General features: G+C 50.8%; 1 protein-coding gene across 23 annotated transcripts in view; it reads right to left on the reverse strand.

The window, feature by feature from the left end:
- PFKFB4 (6-phosphofructo-2-kinase/fructose-2,6-biphosphatase 4) overlaps positions 1-27072 on the reverse strand; it is a 50623-nt gene that overhangs the window by 16122 nt on the left and 7429 nt on the right. For 13 of the 23 annotated variants that reach the window (XR_013413918.1, XR_013413919.1, XR_013413927.1 and 10 more), the window contains exons 2-9: positions 23177-23293; positions 22923-23019; positions 14507-14573; positions 10583-10657; positions 10143-10199; positions 9383-9504; positions 6830-7037; positions 6033-6179 (exon numbers count right to left, since the gene is read on the reverse strand). Coding sequence is in view for 12 of the 23 variants with exons in the window: in XM_077992800.1 (XP_077848926.1) it covers positions 6033-6179; positions 6830-7037; positions 9383-9504; positions 10143-10199; positions 10583-10657; positions 14507-14573; positions 22923-23019; positions 23177-23293 (890 nt within the window). In the remaining 11 variants the exon portion in view is untranslated. Of the gene's footprint in view, positions 1-6032; positions 6180-6829; positions 7038-9382; positions 9505-10142; positions 10200-10582; positions 10658-14506; positions 14574-21235; positions 21364-22922; positions 23020-23176; positions 23294-23918; positions 24026-24712; positions 24717-26865; positions 27007-27072 lie in introns of those variants that run through there. The other 10 variants (XR_013413920.1, XM_028844089.2, XR_013413921.1 and 7 more) reach the window with 8 other exon arrangements.

The raw sequence follows: 27072 nt of genomic DNA on the forward strand, positions 1-27072 counted from the left end.
TAATCCCAGCACTTTGGGAGGCTGAGGAGGTCAGGAGTTCAAGATCAGCCTGGCCAACATGGTGGAGGAGGCAGTGGTTGCAGTGAGTTGAGATTGGGCCACTGCACTCCAGCCTGGGCAACAGAGAGACTCCCTCTCAAAAAAAAAAAAAAGAAAAGTTGGTTGGGCATGTAATCCCAGCACTTTGGGAGGCCGAAGCAGGTGGATCACCTGAGATCAGGAGTTCAAGGCCAGCATGGTCAACATGATGAATCCCCATCTCTACTAAAAATACAAAAACTAGTCAGGTGTGGTGGCGCACGCCTATAGGCAGGAGAATCACACGTACCCAGGAGGTGGAGATTGCAGTGAGCCGAGATCGCACCACTGCACTCCAGCCTGGGGCAGAGAGTGAGACTCTGTCTCAAAAAAAAAAAAAAAGATGGGGACATATTGTATTAGAGTGGGTCCTAAATTCAATCATTGGTGTCCTTTTAAGAACGCCATGTAGGCCAGGTGCGGTGGCTCATGCCTGCAACCCCAGCACTCTGGGAGGCTGAGGCGGGTGGATCATAAGGTCAGGAGTCTGAGACCAGCCTGGCCAATATGATGAAACCCCGTCTCCACTAAAAAAATACAAAAATTAGCTGGGTGTGGTGGCACACATCTATAGTCCCAGCTAGTTGGGAGGCTGAGGCAGAAGAATCTCTTGAACCTGGGAGGCAGAGGTTGCAGTGAGCTGAGATCGTGCCACTGCACTCCAGCCTGGGCAACAGAGTGAGACTCCGTCTCAAAAAAAAAAAAAAAAAAAAAAAAAAAAAAAAAAAAAAGAATGCCATGTGAAGGCACGGACAGACACACATAGGGAAGAAAGCCATGTGACGACAGCCAGCGGACAGAGGTGGGATTGGAATGATGAGGCTATGAGCCAAGAAATACCAAGGATTGCTGACAACAACTGGAAACTAGGAAGAGGTGAGGAAGGTTCTTTATTAGCACCTTCAGAGGGAGCACAGCCCTGCTGAGGCCTTCATTTCAGAATTCCAGCCTCCAGAATTGTGAGAGAATCAATTCATGTCATTTTAAGCCACTCATCTGTAGTGCTTTGTTACAGCAGCCCTAGTAAACTAATACATACTTTTTTTTATATTTAGTGGTTCTTTTGTTTTGTTTCATTTTGTTTTTTGAGACAGTCTTACTCTGTCACCCAGACTGGAGTCCAGTGGTGTGATCTTGGCTCACTGCAGCCTCAAACTTCCCAGGCTCAGGTGATCCTCTCACCTCAGCCTCCCAAGTAGCTGGGACTACAGGCGTGCACCACCACACTTGAATACTAACACGTATTTTGGTACCAGGAAGTGAAGTGCTGCTGGCTGCTGTAATAAAGAACTAAAAATGTGGAAGTGGTTATGAAATTGGATAGTGGGTAGAGGCTGGAAGAATTTTGTGGTGCATGATAAAAAGCTTAGACTGTCTTAAAGAGACTGTTAGTAGAAATTTAGACATGAAAGATTATTCTGGTGAAGGCACAGAAGGAAGTGAAGAGGAAGACAGAGAAAGCTTCCATCTTATTTTTTTTTTTTGAGACAGGGTCTCGCTCTGTTGCCCAGGTTGGAGTGCAGTGGTGTAATCTCAGCTCACTGCAACCTCCGCCTCCTGGGTTCAAACAATTCTCCTGCCTCTGAGTGCTGGGATTACAGGCAGAGGCCACCATGGCTGGCTAATTTTTTGTATTTTTAGAAGAGACGGGGTTTTGTCATGTTGACCAGGCTGGTCTCGAACTCCTGGCCTCAAGTGATCTGCCCGCCTCAGCCTCCCAAAGTGCTGGAATTGCAGGCATGAGCCACTGCGCCTGGCCTATGCTCTTTATTCTAAAGAAAATGATACAAAAATGTTAAAAATAAAAGGGAAAAAAATAAAATAAAAAAATATGGACAGGTTGGGCATGGTGGTTCATGCCTGTAATCTCAGCACTTTGGGAGGCCAAGGAAGGAGGATCGCTTGAGCCCAGGAGTTCAAGACCACCCTGGGCAACATAGCAAGACCACATCTCTAAAAATTTTTTAAATTTAGGACAGGTGCAGTGGCTCACGCCTGTAATACTAGCAATTTGAGAGGCCAAGGTGGGATCACCTGAGGTCAGGAGTTTGAGACCAGCCTGACCAACATGGAGAAACCTCATCTCTGCTAAAAATACAAAATTAGCCAGGCTTGGTGGCTCATTCCTGTAATCCCAGCTACTCAGGAGGCTGAGGCAGGAGAATCACTTGAAACTGGGAGGCAGAAATTTTTTTTTTTTTTAATTTTGAGAGGGAGTTTTGCTCTTGTTGCCCAGGCTGGAGTGCAGTGGCAGGATCTTGGCTCACCACAACCTCCACCTCCTGGGTCTCGAACTCCCGAGCTCAGGTGATCTGCCCACCGTGGCCTCCCAAAGTGCTGGGATTACAGGCATAAGCCACCACACCTGGCCAAAAAAAATTTTTTTTCTTAATTTAGCTGGGCACAGTGATGTGCGCCTGTAGTCCTAGCTACTTGGGAGGCTGAGGTAGGAGGATTACTTGAACTTGGGAGGTCAAGGCTGCAGTGAACTGTGATGGTGCCATAGAGCTCCAGCCAGGACAACAGAGCAAGACTCTGTCGCTAAAAAAAAAAAAAAAGAAAAAGAAAAAATTATATGGACAGAAAGCAGGAATAACAAATCAAAACCACAATGCAATACCACACCCATTAGGATGGCTACTATTTAAAAAGAAAAGAAAAGAAAACAACAAGTGTTGACGAGGATGTGGAGAAATTGGAACCCGTGTGCACTTCTGGTAGAAATGTAAAATGATGCAGCTGCTATGGGAAACAGTACAGCAGTTCCTCAAAAAAATAAAAGCAGATGCCGGGCACGGTGGCTCATGCCTGTAATCCCAGCACTTTGGAAGGCTGAGGCAGGTGGATCGCCTGAGGTCAGGAATTCGAGACCAGTCTGACCAACATGTGAAACCCTGTTGCTACTAAAAATACAAAAAAATTAGCTAGGCGTGGTGGTGTGCGCCTACAATCCCAGCTACTCGGGAGGCTGAGGCAGGGGAATTGCCTGAACCAGGGAGGTGGAGGTTGCAGTGAGCTGAGATCGCGCCTTGCCCTCCAGCCTGGGTGACACAGCAAGACTCCGTTTCAAAAATAAATAAATAAATAAAATAAAAATAAAAACAGAATTACCATAGGATCTGGCAATTTTACTTCTAGGTCTATATCAAAAACAACTGAATTGAGAGCAGGGTCTCAAAGAGACATTTATATCCATATTCATAGCTGCATTATCCACAATAGCTAAAAAGTGGAAGCTGTCCAAGTGTCCATTGGCAGATGAATGGATACAGGAAATGTGGTATACAATAAAATCTTATTCTGCCTTAAAAAGGAAGAAAATTCTTCAGGTTGGGTGTGGTGATTCACACTTGTAATCTGAGCACTTTGGGAGGCCAAGGTGGTAGAATCGCTTGAGGCTAGGAGTTTGGGACCAGCCTGGGCAACATAGCGAGCCTCCCTTCTCTACAAAAAATAAAAGAATTAGCTAGGCATGGTGGTGTACACTTGCTAGTCCCAGCTACAAAGGAGGCTAAGACAAGAGAATCATTGAGTCTAGGAGTTTGAGGCTGCAGTGATTGCTGCATTGCACTGTAGCCTGGGTGACAGAGTGAGATGCTGTCTTGAAAAAAAAAGGGGGAAGGAAACTCTTGTGCAAGCTGCAACCTGGATGAACCTTGAGGATGTTACGCTAACTGAAGTAACCAGTTACAAAAAGACAAATACTATATGATTTCACTTACATGAGGTGTATAAAGTAGTCAAAGTCATAAAGACAAAGTGGTTGCCAGGGGCTGGGAGTAGCAAATAGAGTTATTGTTTTTCTTTTTTAAATTTTTTTAGAGATGGGGTCTCGGCCAGGCGCGGTGGCTCAAGCCTGTAATCCCAGCACTTTGGGAGGCCGAGACGGGCGGATCATGAGGTCAGGAGATCGAGACCATCTTGGCTAACACAGTGAAACCCCGTCTCTACTAAAATACAAAAAAAAACTAGCCGGGCGAGGTGGCGGGCGCCTGTACTCCCAGCTACTCGGGAGGCTGAGGCAGGAGAATGGCGTGAACCCGGGAGGCGGAGCTTGCAGTGAGCTGAGATCCGGCCACTGCACTCCAGCCTGGGCGACAGAGCGAGACTCCGTCTCAAAAAAAAAAAAAAAAAAAAAAAACAAAAGAGTTCTGCAGATGCATGGTGGTGATGGTTGCGTAACATTGTAAATATACTTCATAGCCCTGAAATGTACACTTCAAAACAGCTATGATGATAAATTTTATGTTATGTGTATTTTACTACAGTAAAAAAAAAAAAAATGGAAAAACAAAAGCAGGGGTGGTAATATTCAGATTAGTCAAAGTATATATCCACAGCAAAACTTTTCATATTGAAATGGGAACCACCCATAATACAGATCAAGCCACGATGGAGCAACTGGTACCAGATTTGCTCTGGCCCCAACAAAAACAACTATTATTTAAAAAAGGACAAAATGGCAGGGTGCCGTGGCTCACACCTGTAATCCCAGCACTTTGGGAGGTCGAGGCGGGTGGATCGCCTGAGGTCGGGAGTTCAAGACCAGCCTGGCCAATGTGGTGAAACCTTGTCTCTACTAAAAATACAAAATTTAGCTGGTGTGGTGGCGGGTGCCTGTAATCCCAGCTACTCTGGAGGCGGAGGCACGAGAATCACTTGAACCCGGGAGGCGAAGGTGGCAGTGAGCCGAGATCGTGCCATTGCACTCCAGCCTGGACAACAAGAGCAAACCTCCGTCTCAAATAAATAAATAAATAAATAAAAGGACAAATCAAACAACTGTTTTTAGACACAAGACTAGGCAGGACTGTGATCCTTGAGAAAAGGGAAGCAAGCGGAGGGGAAGAGGCAGCAGCTTACTGCCCAGAGGCACTTCCTGGACTTCAGAGCCAAGCACCATGAAGAAATAATGAAAGATTCAAGAAAGGAAAAAAGTGGAATTCCCGGAGCTTTGAAACACCACATCTGATATGAAAAGTTCACTGGATGGGTTTAATAAAAATGCAGAAGTAGCCGGGCGCGGTGGCTCACGCCTGTAATTCCAGCACTTTGGGAGGCTGAGGCGGGCAGATCACAAGGTCAGGAGATCGAGACCACGGTGAAACCCCGTCTCTACTAAAAAATACAAAAAATTAGCCGGGCGCGGTTGTGGGTGCCTGTAGTCCCAGCTACTCGGGAGGCTGAGCCAGGAGAATGGTGGGAACCCGGGAGGCGGAGCTTGCAGTGAGCTGAGATCCGGCCACTGCACTCCAGCCTGGGTGACAGAGCGAGACTCCGTCTCAAAAAAAAAAATAAATAAAAATAAATAAATAAATAAATAAATAAATAAATAAAAATGCAGAAGTAAAGATAAGTGAACTAAAGCTCGGAAGGAAAAAAAGACTGAGAAAAAATGCACAGAAGAAAGAAAAAAACCAGAAGTTCAGTGACCTATGGGATGATACTGGACAGTTGGCCAGGTTGGAGTCAAACTCCTGACTTCAGGTGATGAGCCCACCTCAGCTTCCCAAAGTGCTAGGATTGCAGGCGTGAGCCACCGCTCCGGGCCAGAACAGCATCTTTAAAGAGACAAAGGCCGTGCTGGTTCACCTCATTTGTGTCTCCAGATCCCTGGCAGGTTGGCTATGGCTGACTGCAGCTACCAAGCTCCCCTGGCCGCTGATTTCTTGTTGAGCTAGACCATGAGGAACCCTAGCAGGAGGCCACAGGGAGGGAGGAGAGTAAGGTTGAGGTGTCAATTCCCAGGCTCACTCCTGAGAATGGTCTAGGGCTCACCCAAGGTCCCATCCTGTTAGGCTGCCCTTTCCTCTCTGCTCCCAGCCCCTAGGTTCCTGTATCCTTTCTCTCTCCTCTCCTTTGCCCAAGGGGAGCAATGGTCACTGTTGTTACAATGCGATGCATCGGCCCTGCGGTGTCCGGGAAGCAGACAGGGAGGGAGGGACGGTAACTACCGCGTCAATCTCGTTGAGGACCTTCCACTGTTCATAGGGCACACCTAGCGCCTCAGCCGTCTGGATTGTCCTCTTCATCTGGCTTGTCCAGACCTTCAGATCCTTGATATTCTGGTCACTGATGAACTGGGCCAGACTCTTGGCAAACTGAAATACATCATAAGCAAACTCAGACCCACAGGTCCTGGGATGCCCTTAAAGCATCCCACAGCCGCAGGGTTCATGAGATCATCCTCACCTTGAACGCTCACTACAGGTTTGGTAAAAAGCATGAACTAACTTGTCAATGACACACATGCTGACACACAAGAACACAGTGCTGTTCTTGTCCACCCTCCCAGACCCTGAGCACAGTAGCGCAGTTCCAGCTGTGACTCATCAGGGCCACTGTCTCCCCACAACCAGGTGCCCTGTGCTTCGTGACCACTGAGGTCTCACTATCTCCCCTGGACTGCGACACAGCCATCTGCTACACTGTATGGACTCAAGTCGCTCCAAGGGTGGCATGCCTCTGACAAAAGGGGCTCAGCGAGTGACAGTTCACACGGACACCAGAGATTTGCCTGTTGCTTGGTGACCTTCCTTACATGATGGGAAGATTCTAGGCTGAATGAAGGTCATTCACCTCGACTGCACATTAAAAGAATGGAAGCCCCACCCCCAAAAAATACAAATAAAAAATAAAGAAAAAAAAAAGAATGGGAGCCCAGCCCCAGCACACACACACATGCATAAACCTAGCCATGCAGAGGTACAAATGCAGGCCCATGTGCACACGCAGGCACACATGCACTGACCTCCCTGCCCCGGGGGGACAGTCCTGGGTCCCCGCCAATCCGGCCCTTGAGGTTGAGCTCACTCTCCCCGTGCCGGCAGAGGTAGATGGAGCGGGGGGTCACGTGGATGTTCATGAGGTAATATACGATGCGGCTCTGGATGTGGTCAGCTACACGGTTCACCACGTAGCTCTGACCCACATCCATGATCTTGATATAGGACAGGTCCCTGTCCACAGAGAAGGTAGAAAGAAGCCTGTGAGTGTGGCCAGGGTCCTCACAGAGCACGTCTGGCCAGCCACAGAGTCGCTGCGAGGCCTTGCACCTCTGACCACCAGAGATTACAACCCTCAGGACCGTCAGCTGGTGTGCAAGTGATGGGGGTGAGGCGGGAGCAACACAGTGAGTTTGACGCACAGGCAAACCCTGTGGGAGACAGGAGATGGGAGGTGCTCATCACTCATCATGCTTCCCAAAGGTGACAACCAAAGTTGGGGGTCCGCCATACCACATCATGACTTTCTCCGCTGCTCATGTGTCCCTGGGGCCCCTCTGGCCTACCTCCGAGTTCTCAACACACTGTCTGTAAGTTGAACCAAGAGACAGGTTTCCCCAGGGTTGTTGACTTGAGAGTAGCTGGCAAACGCTCCACGCCCCCACTCTTCCTGGCCAGCCATCCAAGGACCTGGCCTTTCCTTCCCGTGACCTCCTCCCACTACAGCCCAGTCCAGGTCATCCAAGTGTGCTGAGCAGCTGCCACACCCCACCCTGGGCAGCTGGTGGACGAGACAAGAAGCACAGGAGGATGGTGCCGGTGGTGGCAGCCGATAAGTCCAGCTCAGCCACTTTCCGTGCTCTGGATCCATATGGCACTGCAGCTTGGACAGCACACTGATCAGTCTCTGTGGGGGTGCAGGGTGTGGGGGTGCACGGTGGGCTCTGGTTCAGGCCGAGAGTCCTCTGGATATTCTCAGTTGAGCTCTCACTGTCTGGACCTTGGGACCTTGGTTTGGGGGTGTCGTGATGACACCACCATAAAAGCAAGAGCAATGCTTACTGACAAACCACCACTCCAGACAAATGGATCACACCACAGAACCATGAAAAGAAATGCTGTGTGGGGGAACCATGAAAGCCACAGAGAGACCCAGGCGGCAGAGGCCATTCAGCTCAGGCCCGGCCTGGGCTGGCTCCAGAACCCAGCTGAGGACACTGCTCTATGCACACCCCAAAAGCATTCATCTCAGAGTTGCTTATGTTTCTTGGTTTACGTGCATCCTTTTTTTGTTTTTGAGACAGGGTCTCACTCTGTCACCTAGGCTGGAGTGCAGTGGTGCAATCACAACTCACTGCAGCCTTGACCTCCCTGGGGTTAGGTGATTCTCCCACCTCAGCCTCCTGAGTAGCTGGGACAACAGGGGTGCGCCACCACGCCAGGCTAATTTTTTTTTTTTGAGACAGAGTCTCGCTCTGTCGCCCAGGCTGGAGTGCAGTGGCATGATCTCGGCTCACTGCAAGCTCCACCTCCCGGGTTCACGCCATTCTTCTACCTCAGCCTCCCGAGTAGCTGAGACTACAGGTGCCCGCCACCACGCCCAGCTAATTTGTTTGTATTTTTAGTAGAGACGGGGTTTCACTGTGTTAGCCAGGATGGTCTCGACCTCCTGACCTTGTGATCCACCCACCTCGGCCTCCCAAAGTGCTGGGATTACAGGCGTGAGCCACCGCGCCCAGCCGCCAGGCTAATTTTTGTATTTTTTGTAGAGATAGGGTTTCACCATGTTGCCCAGGCTGGTATCAAAATCCTGGGATTAAGGAATCCTCCCGCCTCATCCTCCCAAAGTGCTAGGATTACAGGCATGAGCCACTCTGCCCGGCCTGTATTACAGATGCTTATAGAATTATAGAACCCAAGCACAAGTTTGTATTCCAGCCTTTTCACTGAATGCAGTGTTATATTTTCCCATGTCTCTCCACAATGACGAGTTATAATGATGACTGTAATACTTCACCAAGTATTACATTCTGTGATGTAATACTTCACATTATTATTTACCCAGCCCACTGCCCCATGTGTTCTGTAAGACAGGATTTGGTAAACTATGGCCAGACAGTCAAATTCAGCTGCGGGCTGTTTTTATCAAGTTTTACTGGAACACAGCTATACCCATTGATTTACATATCATCTATGTTTCATTTGTACTGTGACAGCAGAGCAAGTGCCTGCAACAGAGGCTGTACATCCTCCAAGGTCTAAATACAATATTTACTTTCTGATCTTTGACAGAAAATATTTGCCAACCCCTGCTTTAAGACCCCCTGCATAGAAATTCGGCTTGATTTCATGATGGAATAGTATAAAATCCTGACTCGCAGAGTTTCGGATGAGGTAGCAGGTGTTCTGCAAGTCACCTGTGGCCAAAAATTTCTGCCCCAAGGAAATAAACAAGAAAATCAGACCATCTCTGCTTTTTGGTCCCCCAGCCACCACCATGGGGAGCCACAGGAGGCAACCAAGTATGACCCCTGCTGCCCGCCATGGCAGCTGCAGGGCCCGGCGCTGCCCTGACTCACCTATCCAGGTCCTCATCTAGCGACTCGTAGGAGTTCTCATAGCACTCAATGCGCCTCATGAAGTCCTCGGTAGCCTCGTCACTGTCGCGGTTAACATAGTCAGGGCTGCCCAGTTTCACTTGCTGCCGGAGCCAGGCACAGAGCAAGGACATACCAGGGTCAGAAGCCAGGCGGGGCCAGAGACCAAGGAGACTGCGGTGCAGGGGGCTGGAGGAGGTTGGGCCAGAGACCAGGGCAGGGACCTGAGGCTGGAAGCTGAGGTTGGGGGCTGGTCCAGCAGCTCCCTGGTCTGAGTTCTCATACGAGTGCAGAGAGGATATCACTAAGGGTCCAGGGATTGAAGTCCCTCATCCTTGTGGGTACGGGGGAGGCCTAGAGGCCTTTCCCCACCCTGAACTCTCATTTCCCCAGACCCAGATGGCCATTCCTGAGATAAACTGGGGGAGGAGAAGGGAAGAATGAGTCTTTCTTTCTCTGAAATATAAAACATGCCCCTCACCCACCCTCCCACCCCTGCTGAAGGTGCTCTCCTAGTGTCCAGGTGGTTACGATGGGGAGAAGGGGTGAGTGAATGTCCACCAGCCACCCAGCCTTCCACACAGTGGTCCACAGAGTGCAAGGCTCACCTGACCCAGCATTTGATGTTACACTGCCTCCCTACCCCCCGCAAGGTTCAAGATCAAATTAAGATTAGCCAAAACCTGAAAAGGGATGTCCCTGTCACACACGACCTTCTGACAAGGTCAGATGCACCACTCACCACGATGTTGGCAGCTATGACCTCAGGATCCACACAGATGGACTCGACAAAAAAGGTCTGCGGCAGGACCAGAAGCGCCGGGATGGTGGGAGGGAGGAACACGGACATGTTCAGGGCCTCCTGCCTTGCTCGGAGCTCTCCATCCCCCGAGGCCCATGCTGACCAGCAGCCAGGCCCTGAAACCCTGCTCCAGGGGGCTGGAGGCAGGGTCAAGGAGTCCGGAGCTAAAGCAGGTGCTGCCCTATCCTAGACTCTCCCACCAAAACCCCCTTCCCTCTGGAAAGCAAACCCCAGGTGGAGACAGCCCTTCTCATCCCAAATTACACTCAGGAGCCATGCCAGCCCCATGCCCCTTATGCATCAGCAGGCGGTGAAAGGAGCCCTGGAGGGCAGGGGGCATGCCACAGTTCCACCAAGGAGAGGAGCCAAGGAGGCCTCACCTTGTAGCCATTCTGTTCTCCAAAATTAAAGATGGTCGCTCTCCGTTCTCGGGTGGTGTTTGTGGCATCAAAAACCTAGGACCAAACTAGGGTTAACTCAGCCTCTGGCCCTGGGGAAGGTAGGAGTCACCTGAGGGCCGCAGCACAGGCTCTCTGGGGACTGGTTTTTTACAAGGACCAGCTGCTGCCAGGGCCACCTGCCTGGCCGGTCTCCTTCAGACTTGCAAGGGCTGGGCTGGCCCTCCCCTTCCTTGGAGAGAATGACCCAAGGAAGATGGAAGGAGAGGATGCCTATGCTCCCAGCAGGGGAGCAGATCTTTAGCACAGAAGAACCTACTCAGTGCTGCTCTGCACACAATGGGCACTCAGTTTGTGTTTGACCAACAGGAATTTCAGTGAAACCAGTTAAACCTGGTGAACTGAACCTACTTTTATTTCTACTCCATCTTGACACCCCAGTAAAATGGGAACGGAAAGACAAAGAGAAAAAGAGAGGACAGGAGATGGAGGCATCTACAACATTCTGTCAGATAGATCCATGGTGACGGACTCAAAGTCATGGAGGAAACCAAACACAGGTGCTCGCCAACCCCAGTTCACACCACCTGCGCAGGACCAGAGAACTCAGGAGGGTGTGCTGGCATTGCTAGGAAAAGGGACAAAGGTGGGGAGGAAATGGGAAGACTGGCTGGCTGATAAAGAAGAGCTGGAGGCCCAGGCCCCCTTCCCAACCCCATCCAGCTGGGCACTGACCCATCTGGAGCTCTTTGAGAAGCATCCTTTGATGCGGCCCACCCACCAGCATGTCTAAGCCGTTTTTTTAACAGCATCATTTTTTTATTTTTTAAGTTTTTGTTTTCTTTTCAGAGATGGAGTCTCGTTGTGTTGCCTGGGCTGGAGTGCAATGGCTATTCACAGGCAAGATCATATGCACTGCAGCCTCAAGCCTCTGGGCTCAAGAGATCCCCTAAACTTAGCCTCCTGAGTAGCTGGGACTACAATTGTGCACCACCACACCTGGGTTACAGCATCATTTTTTGTTTTTGTTTAAAAAAAATTTTTTTTGAGACAGGGTCTCCCTTTGTCGCCCAGGCTGGAATATAGTGGAGCAATCATAGCTCACTGCAGCCTCAACCTCCTGGGCTTAAGTGATTCTTTCACCTCAGCTTCCCAAGTAGCTGGGATTACAGGCATGTACCACCATACCTGGCTAATTTTTTTTTTTGTTTGAGACAGAGTCTTGCTCTGTCGTCCAGGCTGGAGTGCAGTGGCGTGATCTCGGCTTACTGCAAGAATTTGGAGGTGGAGGTGGAGAATTGCTCCACCTCCCTGGTTCAAGCAATTCTCCTGCCTCAGCCTCCTGAGTAGCTGGGACTACAGGCATGTGCTACCACACCTAGTTAATTTTTGTATTTTTAGTAGAGATGAGGTTTCACCATGTTGGCCAGGCTGGTCTGGAACTCCTGACCTCATGATCTGCCCACCTTGGCCTCCCAAAGTGCTGGGATTACAGGAGTGAGCCACTGCGCCCAGCCACACCTGGCTAATTTTTTTTTTTTTTTTTTTTTTTGAGATGGAGTCTTGCTCTGTTACCCAGGCTGAAGTGCAGTGGCATGATTTCAGCTCACTGCAAGCTCCGCCTCCCAGGTTCACGCCATTCTCCTGCCTCAGCCTACTGAGTAGCTGGGACTACAGGCACCCGCCACCATGCCTGGATAATTTTTTGTATTTTTTTAGTAGAGACGAAGTTTCACTGTGTTAGCCAGGATAGTCTCAATCTTCTGACCTCATAATCTGCCTGCCTCGGCCTCCCAAAGTGCTGGGATTACAGGCGTGAGCCTCCGTGCCTGGCCCACAGCTGGCTAATTTAAAAAATTTTCTGTAGACACAGAGTCTCGCTGTGTTGCCCAGGCTGGTCTCAAACTCTTGGGCTCAAGCAATCCTCCTGCCTTGGCCTCCCGAAGTGCTGCGATTACAGGCACGAGCTACCATGTCAGCCCAGCATCATTTTTTTAAAAAGGGCATCCAGCCAGGGCTCACTGGACACTCCAGCAAAACCTTTAACAAGAAAAACAGAAAGTAAATCAAACAAACAAACAAAAAAAAGGAATTTGGGCCAGGTGCAGTGGCTCATGCCTATAATCCCAGCACTTTCAGAGGCTGGGGCAGGCAAATTGCTTGAGACCAGGAACTTGAGACCAGCCTGGGCAACAAGGTGAAACCCTGTCTCTATGAAAAATACAAAATTAGCCAAGCATGGTGGCACATGCCTGTAGTCCCAGCTACTCGGAGGCTGAGGCAGGAGAATGGCGTAAACCCGGGAGGTGGAGCTTGCAGTGAGCTGAGATCCGGCCACTGCACCCCAGCCTGGGCGACAGAGCGAGACTCCGTCTCAAAAAAAAAAAAAAAAAAAAAAAAAAAGAATCAAGCTAGCATGCAGCCACCAGTTCTAGAAAAAGCAGCTCAGAAAATGAGAGTAGGGATGGAGTGAGTTGCCAGAAAGAGGCAGAGGTGATTTGTCACAGAAATAATACATGACAATTTCCATAACCTGGACAACAAGAGTGTTATGATGAAAAGGGGCCCCCTAGGACCATGTGTGGTGGAGGAGAGAAGACCCACCACAAACCACATCACCTTGAAGACCCTAAAGGCCTCCCAAGAGGAAGGAGCATGAGAAATTCTCAGCTCCCTCTCAGAGATGAAGCTTTTAGGAAGATCAGCAAATCAGAATGACGTGAGACTTCTCCACAGCCATACTAGAAGCCGTAAGACATCAGAGTGATGTTGTAGAAGTTCTAAGGGAAAAGCACTTTCCACCTAGAATTCTATACCCAACCATCAAATGTGAGGATTAAAAAAAGACACTTCAGGCCGGGCGCGGTGGCTCAAGCCTGTAATCCCAGCACTTTGGGAGGCCGAGATGGGCGGATCACGAGGTCAGGAGATCGAGACCATCCTGGCTAACACGGTGAAACCCCGTCTCTACTAAGAAATACAAAAAATAGCCGGGCGAGGTGGCAGCGCCTGTAGTCCCAGCTACTCGGGAGGCTGAGGCCGGAGAATGGCGTGAACCCGGGAGGCGGAGCTTGCAGTGAGCTGAGATCCGGCCACTGCACTCCAGCCTGGGCTACAGAGCGAGACTCCGTCTCAAAAAAAAAAAAAAAAAAAAAAAAAAAAGACACTTCAGACATGCAAGGTCTCACACAATTTACCTCCCCAAGCACCTTTCTCAGGAGGTTACTGGTGAATGTGCTTCAACGAAACAAATCAGTAAGTCTAGGAGAAGATGATGTGGGATCCATAGGCAGAACATTCAACCCAGGAGAGAGAAGGGCAATGGCTGTGCTACAGGCACAGATTGTAGCTGGGGACAGAGAACTCCGGAAGGCATGACTCCAAGAAGGAAAAGGAAGGGAAAGAACAGACCCTGTGTTTGACTATATAAGGTTGGGGTAGAGCCCTTTCCCACAGACACCCCAGCTCAACCCTGTTCCGCCCTTCCATCTGACTAGGGGGGCCAACACACAGGTGGAATCCCCTTAACCCAGGATTTGGTGGGTTCCTGCAACAACCAGTAATGCTGGGCAGGACTCTCTCCACACCAGGAAAAATCACATTTACTAAAGACTTAGGCAACCTGATGCCTGTAACTTCTGGGGTGGCCAACAATACAAGTATCCAGAGGGAAGTCCTGCAGGGTCAAGTGCGGCCACCACATGCCCAGAGGGAAACTCCTGGCCCACATCCAGTCTCTCGCTTCCTCCTGCATAGCTGTTGTAGACTTCCTCCCAAGGGCTGGCACCCAGGGCATCTGGGGCACACACACCCTGCCTTCCCCTCCAGATGCCTGATGAGCAAAGGCACAGATGTGGGTGGGCTCCCATGTGTCACTCCCAGCTGTCACCAGGGTGTCACACTCACCGCCACATGTCCCCCCTCCTCACTAAGGAATCGCCGGACGTCACGGAGAGCTGCCAGGGCACACTGCCTTCAGGAGAGAAAACACAGGGTCAGCTCAGCACCCGACCCTGGCTGCAGGAGGGTGGCCAGGGACACACGACAGGAGGAGACATGACAGGAGAAGGAACAGTCCCAAGATCTCTTGCTCTCTTTTCAAAATTTCTCTTGTCTTTCCTCCGCATAATGTTCAGTGTTTGGCTAACTCTGCTCCTGTGAGGTGGAAGGCTATATATTCTTGGCCATTAGCAACATTTTTTAAGCATTACGTTTCTGTATTTTCCCTCATCTTCTCATTGTGTGCAAATCCATGTTGTCATTGTGCCATATTCATGATTTCTAATTGTCATATATTTTCCCTGATTATCAAAATAGGCCTCCTTTTTTTTTTGAGACTGAGTCTCGCTCTGTCACCCAGGCTGGAGGGCAGTGGCGCGAGCTTGGCTCAGTGCAACTTCTGCCCAGTTTCAAGCCCTTTTCGTGCCTCAGTCTACTGAGTAGCTGGGATTACAGGCATGCACCACTACACCCAGCTAATTTTTGTATTTCAAAATAACCATTTTTAAAAGCAGCCGTTTTCTTGTGTGCATGTCAGGAGTTGGTGGTGGGGATGGGAGGAACGCTAGTGCTGGCCCTCAGGCAGTGTTAGGCTTAATGCTCAACTTTCTTTCCTGAAAGAGAATTCCCCAAACCACCCCTTCTGGGGGAGGGTTCTGCATCTCTGCTTCTATCATATGCATACCCTCCAGAATGGGAATCCCCCACCTATGACCGAACACTGACCATACAGTTTTCAGATCTTTTTTTTTTGAGATAAGGTCTCGCCCTGCCACCTAGGCTGGAGTGCAGTAGTGGGATCATGTCTCACTGCAACCCAAACTCCTGGGCTCAAGCAGTCTTCCTGCCTCAGCCTCCAGAGTAGCTGAAACTACAGGGGTATGCCACCACACCTGGCTAATCTTTAAATTTATTTTAGAGATGGGGTCTTGCTATGTTGCCCAGGTTTACACAATCTTTATAAGTTCTCAGCTTTTTCATTTATTGCTGCAAAATGGATTGACACATAAGGATTTTTTTTTTTTTTTTTTTTTTGAGACGGAGTCTCACTGTGTCACCCAGGCTGGAGTGCAGTGGTGCGATCTCGGCTCACTGCAAGCTCCGCCTCCCAGGTTCACGCCATTCTCCTGCCTCAGCCTCCGAGTAGCTGGGACTACAGGCGCCCGCCACCACGCCCGGCTACTTTTTTTGTATTTTTAGTAGAGACGGGGTTTCACCATGTTAGCCAGGATGGTCTCGATCTCCTGACCTCGTGATCCACCCGCCTCGGCCTCCCAAAGTGCTGGGATTACAGGCTTGAGCCACCGTGCCCGGCCTTTTTTTTTTTTTTTTTTTTTTAGACAGAGTATTACTCTCTGTTGCCCAGGTTGGAGTGCAGTGGTACAATCTCAGCTCACTGTAACCTCTGCCTCCCAGGTTCAAGCAATTCTTGTGCCTCAGCCATCCAAGTACCAGGGATTATGGGTGCTTGCCACCACATCTGGCTAACTGTTGTATTTTCAGTAGAGATAGGGTTTCGTCATGTTAGCCAGGCTGGTCTCAAACTCCTGACTTCAACTGATCTGCCCACTTTGGTCTCCCAAAGTGCTGGGATTACAGGCGCGAGCCACTGCGCCCAGCCAGGATTGTTCTCATCTTTTCTTTTTGAGACGGAGTCTCACTCTCTCTCCCAGTCTGGAGTGCAGTGGCGCGATCTCGGCTCACTGCAAGCTCCACCTCCCGGGTTCACACCATTCTCCTGCCTCAGCCTCCCGAGTAGCTAGGACTACAAGCGCCTGCCACCACGCCCGGCTAATTTTTTGTATTTTTAGTAGAGACGGGGTTTCACCGTGTTAGCCAGGATGGTCTTGATCTCCTGACCTCATGATCCACCTGCCTTAGCCTCCCAAAGCCCTGGGATTACAGGCATGAGCCACCACGCCCGGCCTGTTCTTATCGTATCAATTTCTCCTATGAGGTCTGGAGACAGCTAAATTACCTTTTGATCTATTTTCTTTCTTTCTTTTTTTTTTTTTTTTTTTTGAGACGGAGTCTCGCTCTGCTGCCCAGGCTGGAGTGCAGTGGCCGGATCTCAGCTCACTGCAAGCTCCGCCTCCCGGGTTCACGCCATTCTCCTGCCTCAGCCTCCCGAGTAGTTGGGACTACAGGCGCCCGCCACCGCGCCCGGCTAGTTTTTTGTATTTTTTAGTAGAGACAGGGTTTCACCGTGTTAGCCAGGATGGTCTCGATCTCCTGACCTCGTGATCCGCCCGTCTCGGCCTCCCAAAGTGCTGGGATTACAGGCTTGAGCCACCGCGCCCGGCCTTGATCTATTTTCTTTCCTTCTTCTATGTAAGGGTAAAGCTAGATCTCCTAGCCTTGTGTTTTTTGGTTTTGATTTTTGTTTTTTTGAGACAGAGTCTCACTTTGTTGCCCAGACTGGAGTACAGCGGCATGATCTCAGCTCACTAACCTCCACCTCCTGGGTTCAAGCAATTATCCTGCCTCAGCCTCCTGAGTAGCTGGGATTACAGGCATGTGCCACCACACCCAGGTAATTTTTTGTATTTTTAGTAGAGATGGGATTTCACCATGTTCCCCATGTGGGTCTTAAACTCCTGACCTCAAGTGATCCACCCTCCTCAGCCTCCCAAGTCCTGGCATTACAAGCATGAGCCACAGTGCCCAGCCTTCCTGACTTTGTTGATCTTTGGATTTTGTGTTTAAACTACCAGCATGTCAAAGTCAAAGAGCTCTCATCAGGACGATATGCCTGAAATACAGAGGCAGAAGCTGATCTGGAAACCACAGAGAAATCAGTGGTAGAGCTGAGTCCAGGGCACTGAAAGAAGCTCTCCTCTTATGGCTCCTTGTGACCTTTCTTTTCTTTCTTTCTTTCTTTCTTTCTTTTTTTTTAAGAGACGGGGTCTCACTATGCTCCCCAGGCTGGTCTTTAACTCCTGGCTTCCAGTGATCCTCCTGCCACAGCCTCCCCAAATATTGGGATTACACACGTGAGCTACTACGTCCAGCCCTTGTAACCATTTCTTTGCCCCAACGGTTCTTTCAGTTAGAGCCTCAAGGTGCTTTCTTCCTCATGCCAAAAACATCTGAATTCTGAGAGTCCAGGTAACTGGCATTTGTGGGGACATTTCTCACCACCTGCACTTAGAGCCCCATGTTCTGGGCTAAGATCTCTTTTGTGGGCTGCTCTGGCCATGACACCACCATGCAGAAGACACCTCAGGGCCCCGGTGGAGATGCTGAGGGAAGAGCCTGGGAGCCTGTGTGTGCGTGTGTGTGTGTGACAAAGTGCGAATAGGGTGAAGAGATGCATATGTGCATGAATCCACATGTGTGGGTGGATATGTATGAGTGTGTTGTGCCCAAATATGTACATGTAAATCTGTGAGTGTACCTGTGTGAGCATTCCCTGGGCCCATGTGTGAGCACAGATGCATACACACATAAGCGTGCACTATCCCTGTGTGCAGTGTGTGACTAAATGGGCATAGGTGTGAATGAGTGTGCCCGCATGTGTGCACACAGGATGTGTGTGCATGCACCCATGTGTATAAGTTTGTGTGTGTGTGTCCAAGCATATACAGAGTATGCATGTGGGGGTGCCCGTGTGTGTACACGTGGTGTGTGTGTATACATCTCTTCATGTGCTATGTGACTGAGCACAAATGTGATCATGCTTGGTGTGTACGTGTGCACAGATCCACATGTGCATACAGGTGAGCACAAGTGTGTATGTGCCCACACACATGCCTCTGAGGTATGCATGTGTGTGCACCACCTTCATGTGTAGTGGGTGACTGCATGTGTGTGGAAGAGTTAACACAGCAGGTGTGAGAATGGTCCCCTTCAAAAGGCCTGCTTGTGAGGTTGGCCGTTGGCCAGGATCGGGGAAATTTTTTTTCTTTTTTTTTTTTTTGAGACGTAGTCTCGCTCTGTCTCCCAGGCTGGAGTGCAGTGGCGTGATCTCGGCTCACTGCAAGCTCCGCCTCCCGGGCTCACGCCATTCTCCTGCCTCAGCCTCCCAAGTAGCTGGGACTACAGGCGCCCGCCACCACGCCTGGCTAGTTTTTTGTATTTTTAGTAGAGATGGGGTTTCACCATGTTAGCCAGGATAGTCTCGATCTCCTGACCTCGTGATCCACCCGCCTCGGCCTCCCAAAGTGCTGGGATTACAGGCTTGAGCCACCGCGCCCGGCCAAGGATTGGGGAAATTGATGGTAAATGGTTCCCTCTAGTGATATAAAACTTTCCCTGAATTGGCCGGGCGCAGTGGCTCATGCCTGTAATCCCAGCACTTTGGGAGGCTGAGGCAGGTGGATCACGAGGTCAGGAGATCGAGGCCATCCTGGCTAACACTGTGAAACCCCATCTCTACTAAAAATACAAAACAAAATTAGCTGGGTGTGGTGGCGGGTGCCTGTAGTCCCAGCTACTTGGGAGGCTGAGGCAGGAGAATGGCATGAACCTGGGAGGCGGAGCTTGCAGTGAGCCGAGATCGCGCCACTGCACTCTAGCTTGGGCGACAGAGCAAGACTCCGTCTCAAAAAAAAAAAAACAAAACCTTTCCCTGAATTATAAGAGGAGCTCACTGTGCATAGACTGTTTATACAAACAACATGGTTTATGTTGGATACCTGCTTTCCTTCTGGAGTCTGGAATTTTGGTACATGCTAGGCACAGGGTGCTTATGTGACCAGCCTCCAATAAAAACCTTGGTCGTTGAGTCTCTGATGAAATTCCCTGGCAGACAACATTTCACACGTGTTGTCACAGTTCAATGCAGGAGGAATTAAGTGCATCCTGTGTGACTCCATGGGGACAGAATCTTGATGCTCACTCCTGGTTTCCTCTGGACTTCACCCCAGGCCCCTTTTCTCTTTCTGATTTTGCTTTGTGTCATTTTGCCATACTAAGTCTTAGCTATGAGTCCAGCTATATGCCCAGTCCTGGGAGTCACCCTAGCAAATCACTGAACCTGAGGGCAGTCTTGGGGAATGCCAACACATCATGTATGAGCCTGCTCAGGTGTGTATGTATATACAGGGTGAGAACATGTGCGCCTGCATGTGTGTAATGGCCCTTGAATCATGTGTGGCTCACGTGAGCCCAAGTATTTATATGTGTAGGTGCCCACACATGTACATATACCCTGATGTATAATGTGACTGTGTACACAGGGGGTGTGCATGTGTATATACCCTGTACATATGGTATATGCATGTCCAGATGTGTGCCTATGAGGTATGCACATGTATGCACGTGCCCACATGTGTGTGTGCATGGGGGCTTGTGTGTGGTATATGACTGTGTGCAGGAGTATGAGTGTGCCTGTTTAGAATATGTGTACTCATGCCCTTGCATACATTTTTTTTTTGAGACACAGTCTTGCTCTATCAATCACCCAGGCCGGAGCACAGAGACGCGATCTTGGCTCGTTGCAACCTCCACCTCTCAGATTCAAGCAATTCTCATGCCTCAGCCTCCTGATGTAGCTGGGATTACAGGTGTGCACCACCACATGTGGCTAATTTTTGTGATTTTAGTAGAGACGGGGTTTTGCCATGTTGGTCAGGCTGGTCTCAAACTCCTGGTCTCAAGTGATCCACCCACCTCAGCCTCCCAAAGTGCTAGGATTACAGGCGTGAATCACTGCACCCGGCCTTGCATGCACTTTTCTAGATCTTCTGCTGTGTCCAGTGTCAGAGAAGGACTTCAACATTGTGTGAGTAACTGGGCCTCTGGGAAACACAGCTGTCTCTTCCCAGGTTTTCCACTTTAAAAACTCCGGTTCTTTTATTTTGCTAATTGGGAAATTTTGGGCTGATTAATAGGAAATGGCCCTGTGGCCCAGCCAGAGCCAGGATTCAGATACAGGAGAGAGGGTTTCTAGGGCAGCCACAGGGTGTGCCTGCAGAAAGGCAGCAATGAGCCTGTCCCCAGCTTCTGTCGCAGGGTGACGCTGGACTAGCTTCCCAACCTGTATTGAGTCTAGGTCTCTTCATTTGAATTAATCCGAAATATCCCCACCTTAGGGGGACAGCCGGAGTGGAACGGCTGGCAGACTCTCCCCACTAACACTATGGATTCAGACAGGACAGACTTCAAATTCAAACCCTGAGTGACCCAAGGCACCCCCCTCACTTTCTGGCCTTGGTCTCAGCATCTGGAAAAGTGAGGCACCACCCACCACAGAAGCTGCTGGGAAGATGAGACAGGCTAGGCTATCAGCATCCACAGCTTGGGTTGTTTAAAATTTGCATCTGGTGGGGGTATTAAAAAATAAAATAAAATAGGCCAGGCACGGTGGCTCACGCCTATAATCCCAGCACTTTGGGAGGCCAAGGTGGGAGGATCATTTGAGGTCAGGAGTTCAAGACCAGCCTGACCAACAAGGTGAAACTCCGTCTCTATTAAAAATACAAAAAAATTAGCCAGGCATGGTGGCATGTACCTGTAGTACCAGCTACTTGGGAGGCTGAGGCAGGAGAATTGCTTGAACCCAGGAGGTTGCAGTGAGCTAAGATTGCACCACTGCACTCCAGCCTGGGCAACAGAGTGAGACTCCATCGTGAAAAAAATAATAATAATTTAAAAAATAAATAAAATTTGCATTTTATATGTTCCTTGACCTACCTATTGAGGAATATTGGAATGATGGACACTTTTTAGCAGTAGATGGGCTTAGATTCAAGTCTGGGTGCTGACGTAAACTTGCTATTTTGTGTGAGACTCCTGGCCTGTCCGAGCCTCAGTTTCCTCATCTGTAAAAGGGGGGTGACAACAGGCATCAAGAACCCAGCACATGGTAGGTTCAGACATTAGTCCCCTACTTTTTTTTTTTTTTTTTTTTTTTTTTGAGACGGAGTCTCACGCTGTTGCCCAGGCTGGAGTGCAGTGGCGCGATCTCGGCTCACTGCAAGCTCCGCCTCCTGGGTTCACGCCATTCTCCTGCCTCAGCCTCCTGAGTAGCTAGGACTACAGGCGCCCGCCACCGCGCCCGGCTAATTTTTTGTATTTTTAGTAGAGACGGGGTTTCACTGTGGTCTCGATCTCCTGACCTTGTGATCCGCCCGCCTCGGCCTCCCAAAGTGCTGGGATTACAGGCTTGAGCCACCGCGCCCGGCCTTAGTCCCCTACTTTTTATCTGACTCAATATAACCAGAGGGTCCAGCCTTGATTTTTATCCACAATTTAGCCACAGAAACCTGAATGTCAGGCTCCCCTTCCCTTCTTGGTGCCACAGCCTTGCCAGGCCACACCGATGGAAGAACAAAGGCAGTCTCTGGTCTGAAGGTCCAAGACCCACAGCAGGGAGTTCCTGCCCCCTGGTGGCCAGAGAAAGAACAGGCAGCCTAGTGTGGACCCCAGTGGCAGCCTGGTAGCCTCTGGCCTGGGGCTAGGCTTAATTTGGGGAAGTCACTAGAGCTGGGTCAACCTCTGCTCACTGCCCTATCCTGATGGCTGGGCCAAGAGCAAGTCTCTGTCACCCTAAGTTGATAAGGTGCTTCTCAAGCCCCCAGCTAACACCTCCCGAGAAAAGCACAGCATGGCTGCTCAGACCACCAGCTGGTACTCAGTTCCTTGAAGAAAGGACTCAGTTCAAGTCTGAAAGTTGTTCGGGGTGGGGGTAGCATATACACATTTCTATCTCAGGAATAACAGCAGAAGTGTGAACGACTCACCCAGCAGCACCTAGGAGATGTCAATGCAAAGTCAATCACACCAGCAATCACACACCAAGAACATAGCAAGCACAGGGCAAACATGCTCCAAATACACAGGAGAGAGCTTATCCTGGGGCAAGGGAGGAAGTCCCCCGCCCCCTGCTCCATCCCTAAGGCCTGTATGCTTGTACTCACTCAGGTTCTCTTACCCAGCAGCAGGCATCCCCACGGGGGCGCTGGGGTGAGCGAGGATGACCTCCAGGCAGCAGCTCCTATGACCTGTGTGGGCTGAGCCCCTCTCACCTCCCTGAAGCTCTGTCCTCCCCTCCCACAGGCTGTTCTTCCCAAGGGCTCCTTAACCCCAGGGCAGGAATGGCCCAGCCACCAGGAGGCCACACAACACACCCTCTCTTCTCATCCCCAAACCCATCACCTCCCACCCCCACCACATCCTGAGAGATCCAGAGACCAGCCTTGTCACACGGCCCTGTCACACAGCCGTCAGGGCCGGGCAAGGCCAGGGCTCAGGAGTAGCTCAGTCATTCACCAGCAGCTCCACTCCAGGGGCTTCTCAGTAAATGGTCAGTAATGTGTTAGCTATCTCCACACTGGGTCCCCCAGCAACCTCTCCCCCAACACCCAACACATATACTTACTTCCTGATTTTCAGGCCCTCTTCATTGTCGGGGAGAAAAAATTCAAAAGATTTGTAGGTCTTGACCATGTTCCGGCGATACTGGCCAACATTGAACTCTGGCGGAAAGGAGAGGCTCAGCTTTCACAGCAACAGCAACCCCTACCAACCCTGACCTTGATCCACCCCCAGGCCAAAGAATAGAGGATAGGCCTTCTCTCTTCTCTTCGCCATGCCCCACAAAGCTTCCCTCGGATAGCTGGGGCCAAGCCTCACCCCGAGTAGGCACACCAATCCAGTTCAGGTATCGAGTGAGCTTCTTGGAGATGTAGGTCTTGCCCCTGGCGGGCAGGCCCACCATGACAATGAGCGTTGGGCAGTTGGTCATGCACACTAAAAGGCAAGCAGCACAGTGTCAGATGAGGGCCGGGACCCTCCCAGCAAACCCCTCCCTCTCGGCCTGTGTTCTCTCAGCCTCAGGGCATGGGAATGGCACCAGATGTATCTTCTTGGCTTCCTAGCATCACACAGTTCCTGGAGTGGCCCCAGATGCCGGTTTCAAGCCACCATTGGCATGTCCCCCTTCCCCAGGCCCGCCTGGGCTCTGGCACACACAGTGGGATCTCTCCAGCCCTTTTCATCCTGATGTGCACCACTAGGTATAAAGTCAACCGACCTTGCCACTGGCTAAACACAGCTAGGAGGGTCCCCACATCATGAAGGACAGGACCAAAACCCAGCAGGGTAATCAACATCCTGCCTCTGTCATCCAGGAATCCATACCCTAACATTTTTACATCTCTCCCACCCCAGCCATCACTCAGTGCTCCCAGAACACACAGCCCCACTGCGTGCCCTCCCCGTGGTGAACTTCTTTTCATCACACAAAGCCCACCTCAAAAGTCACTTCCTCAACGAGTCCTTTCCCCAAGGCATCTCCATGGTCACCAGGAACACCCTCACCCTCAATCCTGGTCACCTCACTAATGACACTCTTCTCTCTAGACTGATCACTTACAGCAGAAGAAGCCCTGTGGTATCTGAGCCCTTCAGGGTCCTGGGGCCTGGCACAGCGCTGGTGCTCGGGAACTGTGGGCAGGATCAGGGAGGGAGGCATCTAGAAGTCTCTCAGGGTAAGGACAAGGGGTTGAGACCAGAGACCCAGACAGATGCCCACAAGAACAGTCCCTCTGATAGCCCACCCACCACCATCCATGTGCCACAGGTCAGTGTGCCAGCCAGAGAAGACGCCAGGCTAAAGGAATGAAGGGTCTGAATGCAGCCCCTATATACCCAGCTAGCTAGAACAGATGCCAAGGCAGCAGAACTGCCAGCTCCATCTCGTGGCACCCAGCTCAGTTTTCTTTTTTTTTTGGGACAGAGTCTCGCTCTGTCTCCCAGGCTGGAGGGCAGTGGTGCGATCTTGGCTCACTGCAACCTCCACCTCCCAGGTTCAAGAGATTCTCCTGCCTCAGCCTCCCAAGTGGCTGGGATTACAGGCACCCACCACCACGCCTGGCTAATTTTTGCATTTTTAGTAGAGACAGGGTTTTACCATGTTGGTCAGGCTGATCTCAAACTCCTGACCTCAGGTGATCCACCCACCTGGGCCTCCCAAAGTGCTGGGATTACAGGTGTGAGCCATCACCCCCGGCCTTCTTTTTTTTTTGAGACAGAGTCTCGCTCTGTCGCCCTTGCCCAGGCTGGAGTGCTGGAGTGCAGTGGCGCCCAGCTCACTGCAACCTCTGCCTCCCAGGTTCAAGCGATTCTTGTGCCTCAGCCTCTAAAGTAGCTGGGATTACAGGTGCACACCTGGCTAATTTTTGTATTTTCAGTAGACACAGGATTTCATTATGTTGGTCAGACTGGTCTTGAATTCCTGACCTCAGGTGATCTGCCCGCCTTGTCCTCCCAAAGTGCTAGGATTACAGGCATGAGCCCAGCCCCCAGCTCAGTTTCCAGTGCCATCAAATGCGGTCTCACGTCAGAAGCCTCAGGAAGCTTCCTTTTCCTCATCCTTAGGACCTGGGTCAGGTAAAACCATAGCAGACAGGCAGATGGACAGATGTGGGGACCTGTCACTGCCCCTCTTCTGCCCACTTGGTTCTGCAAGTGCCTTCACCTGGTTGCCTAGACAGACTGTCCCCACCAACAAGTTGTCTCCCTCAGAGCACAGAGGCCCCAGGAGCACTTCCGCGGGGTTTCAGGAGTCAGGCCTGGGTTGCCATCTCGAGTCTGACACTCATTGGGAACTCTGAGCCTCGGCGTCCCCAGCTGTAAAACGGGGCAATCATCCCTCAGAGAAGCCTAGTGCTATCTCCATGGAAGAGCCTGGGCACTTCTGGGAAGCTGTGCCCTCTGTCCTATCCTGGCAGATACTGAGCTAAAGCCATAGGTATACCTCAGCACCGACTGCCCTTGGGACTCAGGGCGTGGAGGCGGTGGCCTGGCCCCAGGCAGGCCCTGCAGAGAAACAAAGGGCCTTGCTGGCCAGTGGGGCTCCATCACTCCTGTGCATGCCCCTTGTTTAAAGGTGACCCAAACAGTGAGCCTCAGGGGCAGGAAGGAGGAGACCCCATGAAACAGGCTGACTGAGTGAGAGTGAAGAAACTTGCAGAGAAATATCAGCATTGGCTAAGGTGAGAGGAAAACAAGTCAGGCAAGGCCTTGCCTCCTCAGGGCCGGTGGACAGCTGAGGTCTGCATTGTTTGCATAGCTCCTGGCCAGGTGGCCGGGCTCTCAAGCAACCGAGGGTAGTGTGACAGCTGCTAAGCAGGAGGAAATCCTGCATCCACCCTGCTCCCGCTGACGGGGCCACCTCCCGACCGCTCCTTCAGGGGCTCCCACAACCTCAGGACTGGGGATCTGCACCCCCTCTCCACATCTCCTATTTTCCCAGAGACAGCTCCAGCCTCCTCCCTTGGCATTTGGTGACATTTCCCTTCCCCCCTCCCACCCACATGCGCAGCACAAGGTGCGCAGGCAGGGCAGCAAATCAGGCCTGGGTGCAAAACAAGGCAATAAATTACCTATCTCCTCTGCTCCCCAAGATAAGATCCCAAGGAAATGACCCAAAAGAAAACCAAAGTTCAAGTGTATCACAACAGCTCCGCTTACCATAGCAAAACACTGGGGAATTCCAGCCATGAGAAATTGCCAACTGAGGCACAACAAGGAGGGAACACATTGCATCCCTTGAAACAGAGCGCGTGAACTAAGCGGGCTGGGTGTGCAGCTGCACCTGCGGCTGTGAGCCCACAGGACCGTGACACTGAGCAAACAGGACAGCAGAACACACTGTTTATAGCTGGGCGTGATGGCCCATGCCTGTAATCCCAGCACTTTGGGAGGCTGAGGCAGGCGGATCACCTGAGGTCAGGAGTTCGAGACCAGCCTGGCCAATATGGCAAAACCCTGTCTCTACTAAAAATACAAAAATTAGCCGGGTGTGGTGGTACACGCCAGTAATCCCAGCTACTCAGGAGGCTGAGACAAGAGAATTGCTTTAACACAGGAGGCAGAGGTTACAGTGAGCCAAAATAGTGCCACTGCACTCCAGCCTGGGGGTACAAAGTGAGACTGTCTCCAAACAAAAAGAACACACTGTTTATAACATTGAGCATGTGCGGAAGGAAATGTGAAGACATGTCAGCCCAACTTCCCTCACGGGTTCCTTTCCTGTAAATTTGCTGCAGGCCCCATGAGCTCTAGGAGCCAAGCGGCCTGAGACATGCCTGGCAAGGGGCAGTGTTTATGTTCCGGCACTTCCACCCAAGGAGCAGCCACAAGTCCCTGGAGGGGGTGCCAGAATTGACTCCTGAACTGCAGCTGCTCTCACCTCCTTAGGCCAGGCTGGGGAAGGAAGAGCTCTTTAAAATAAAGCAATGTGCCATGGAGGCCCTGTTCAGAGGGGACAGAAAGTCATCTCTCCTGTTGCCCTGTGCACACACCAGTCATGTCCTTACCCAGGAATAGTCTTGCCACCTTTCAGCTGAGAAAAGCCATCAAACACCGTCCTTTCTGCAGTCCTTCCTGAGTTGGCTCTTGACCCACCTGCCCCCAGAGTTTCTCCAGGTCTGAGCTCAGAGGCCAATGATGGGAAAGGTAAAAGCCTCCCAGCCCTCAGGTGTGGCTTTAGGTTTTATCAAGTGGGGGTGTGTCTGTGGGAGTGG

Source organism: Macaca mulatta, chromosome 2, assembly GCF_049350105.2.
Source record: "Macaca mulatta isolate MMU2019108-1 chromosome 2, T2T-MMU8v2.0, whole genome shotgun sequence".
In the NCBI taxonomy this organism is placed as follows: domain Eukaryota; kingdom Metazoa; phylum Chordata; class Mammalia; order Primates; family Cercopithecidae; genus Macaca; species Macaca mulatta.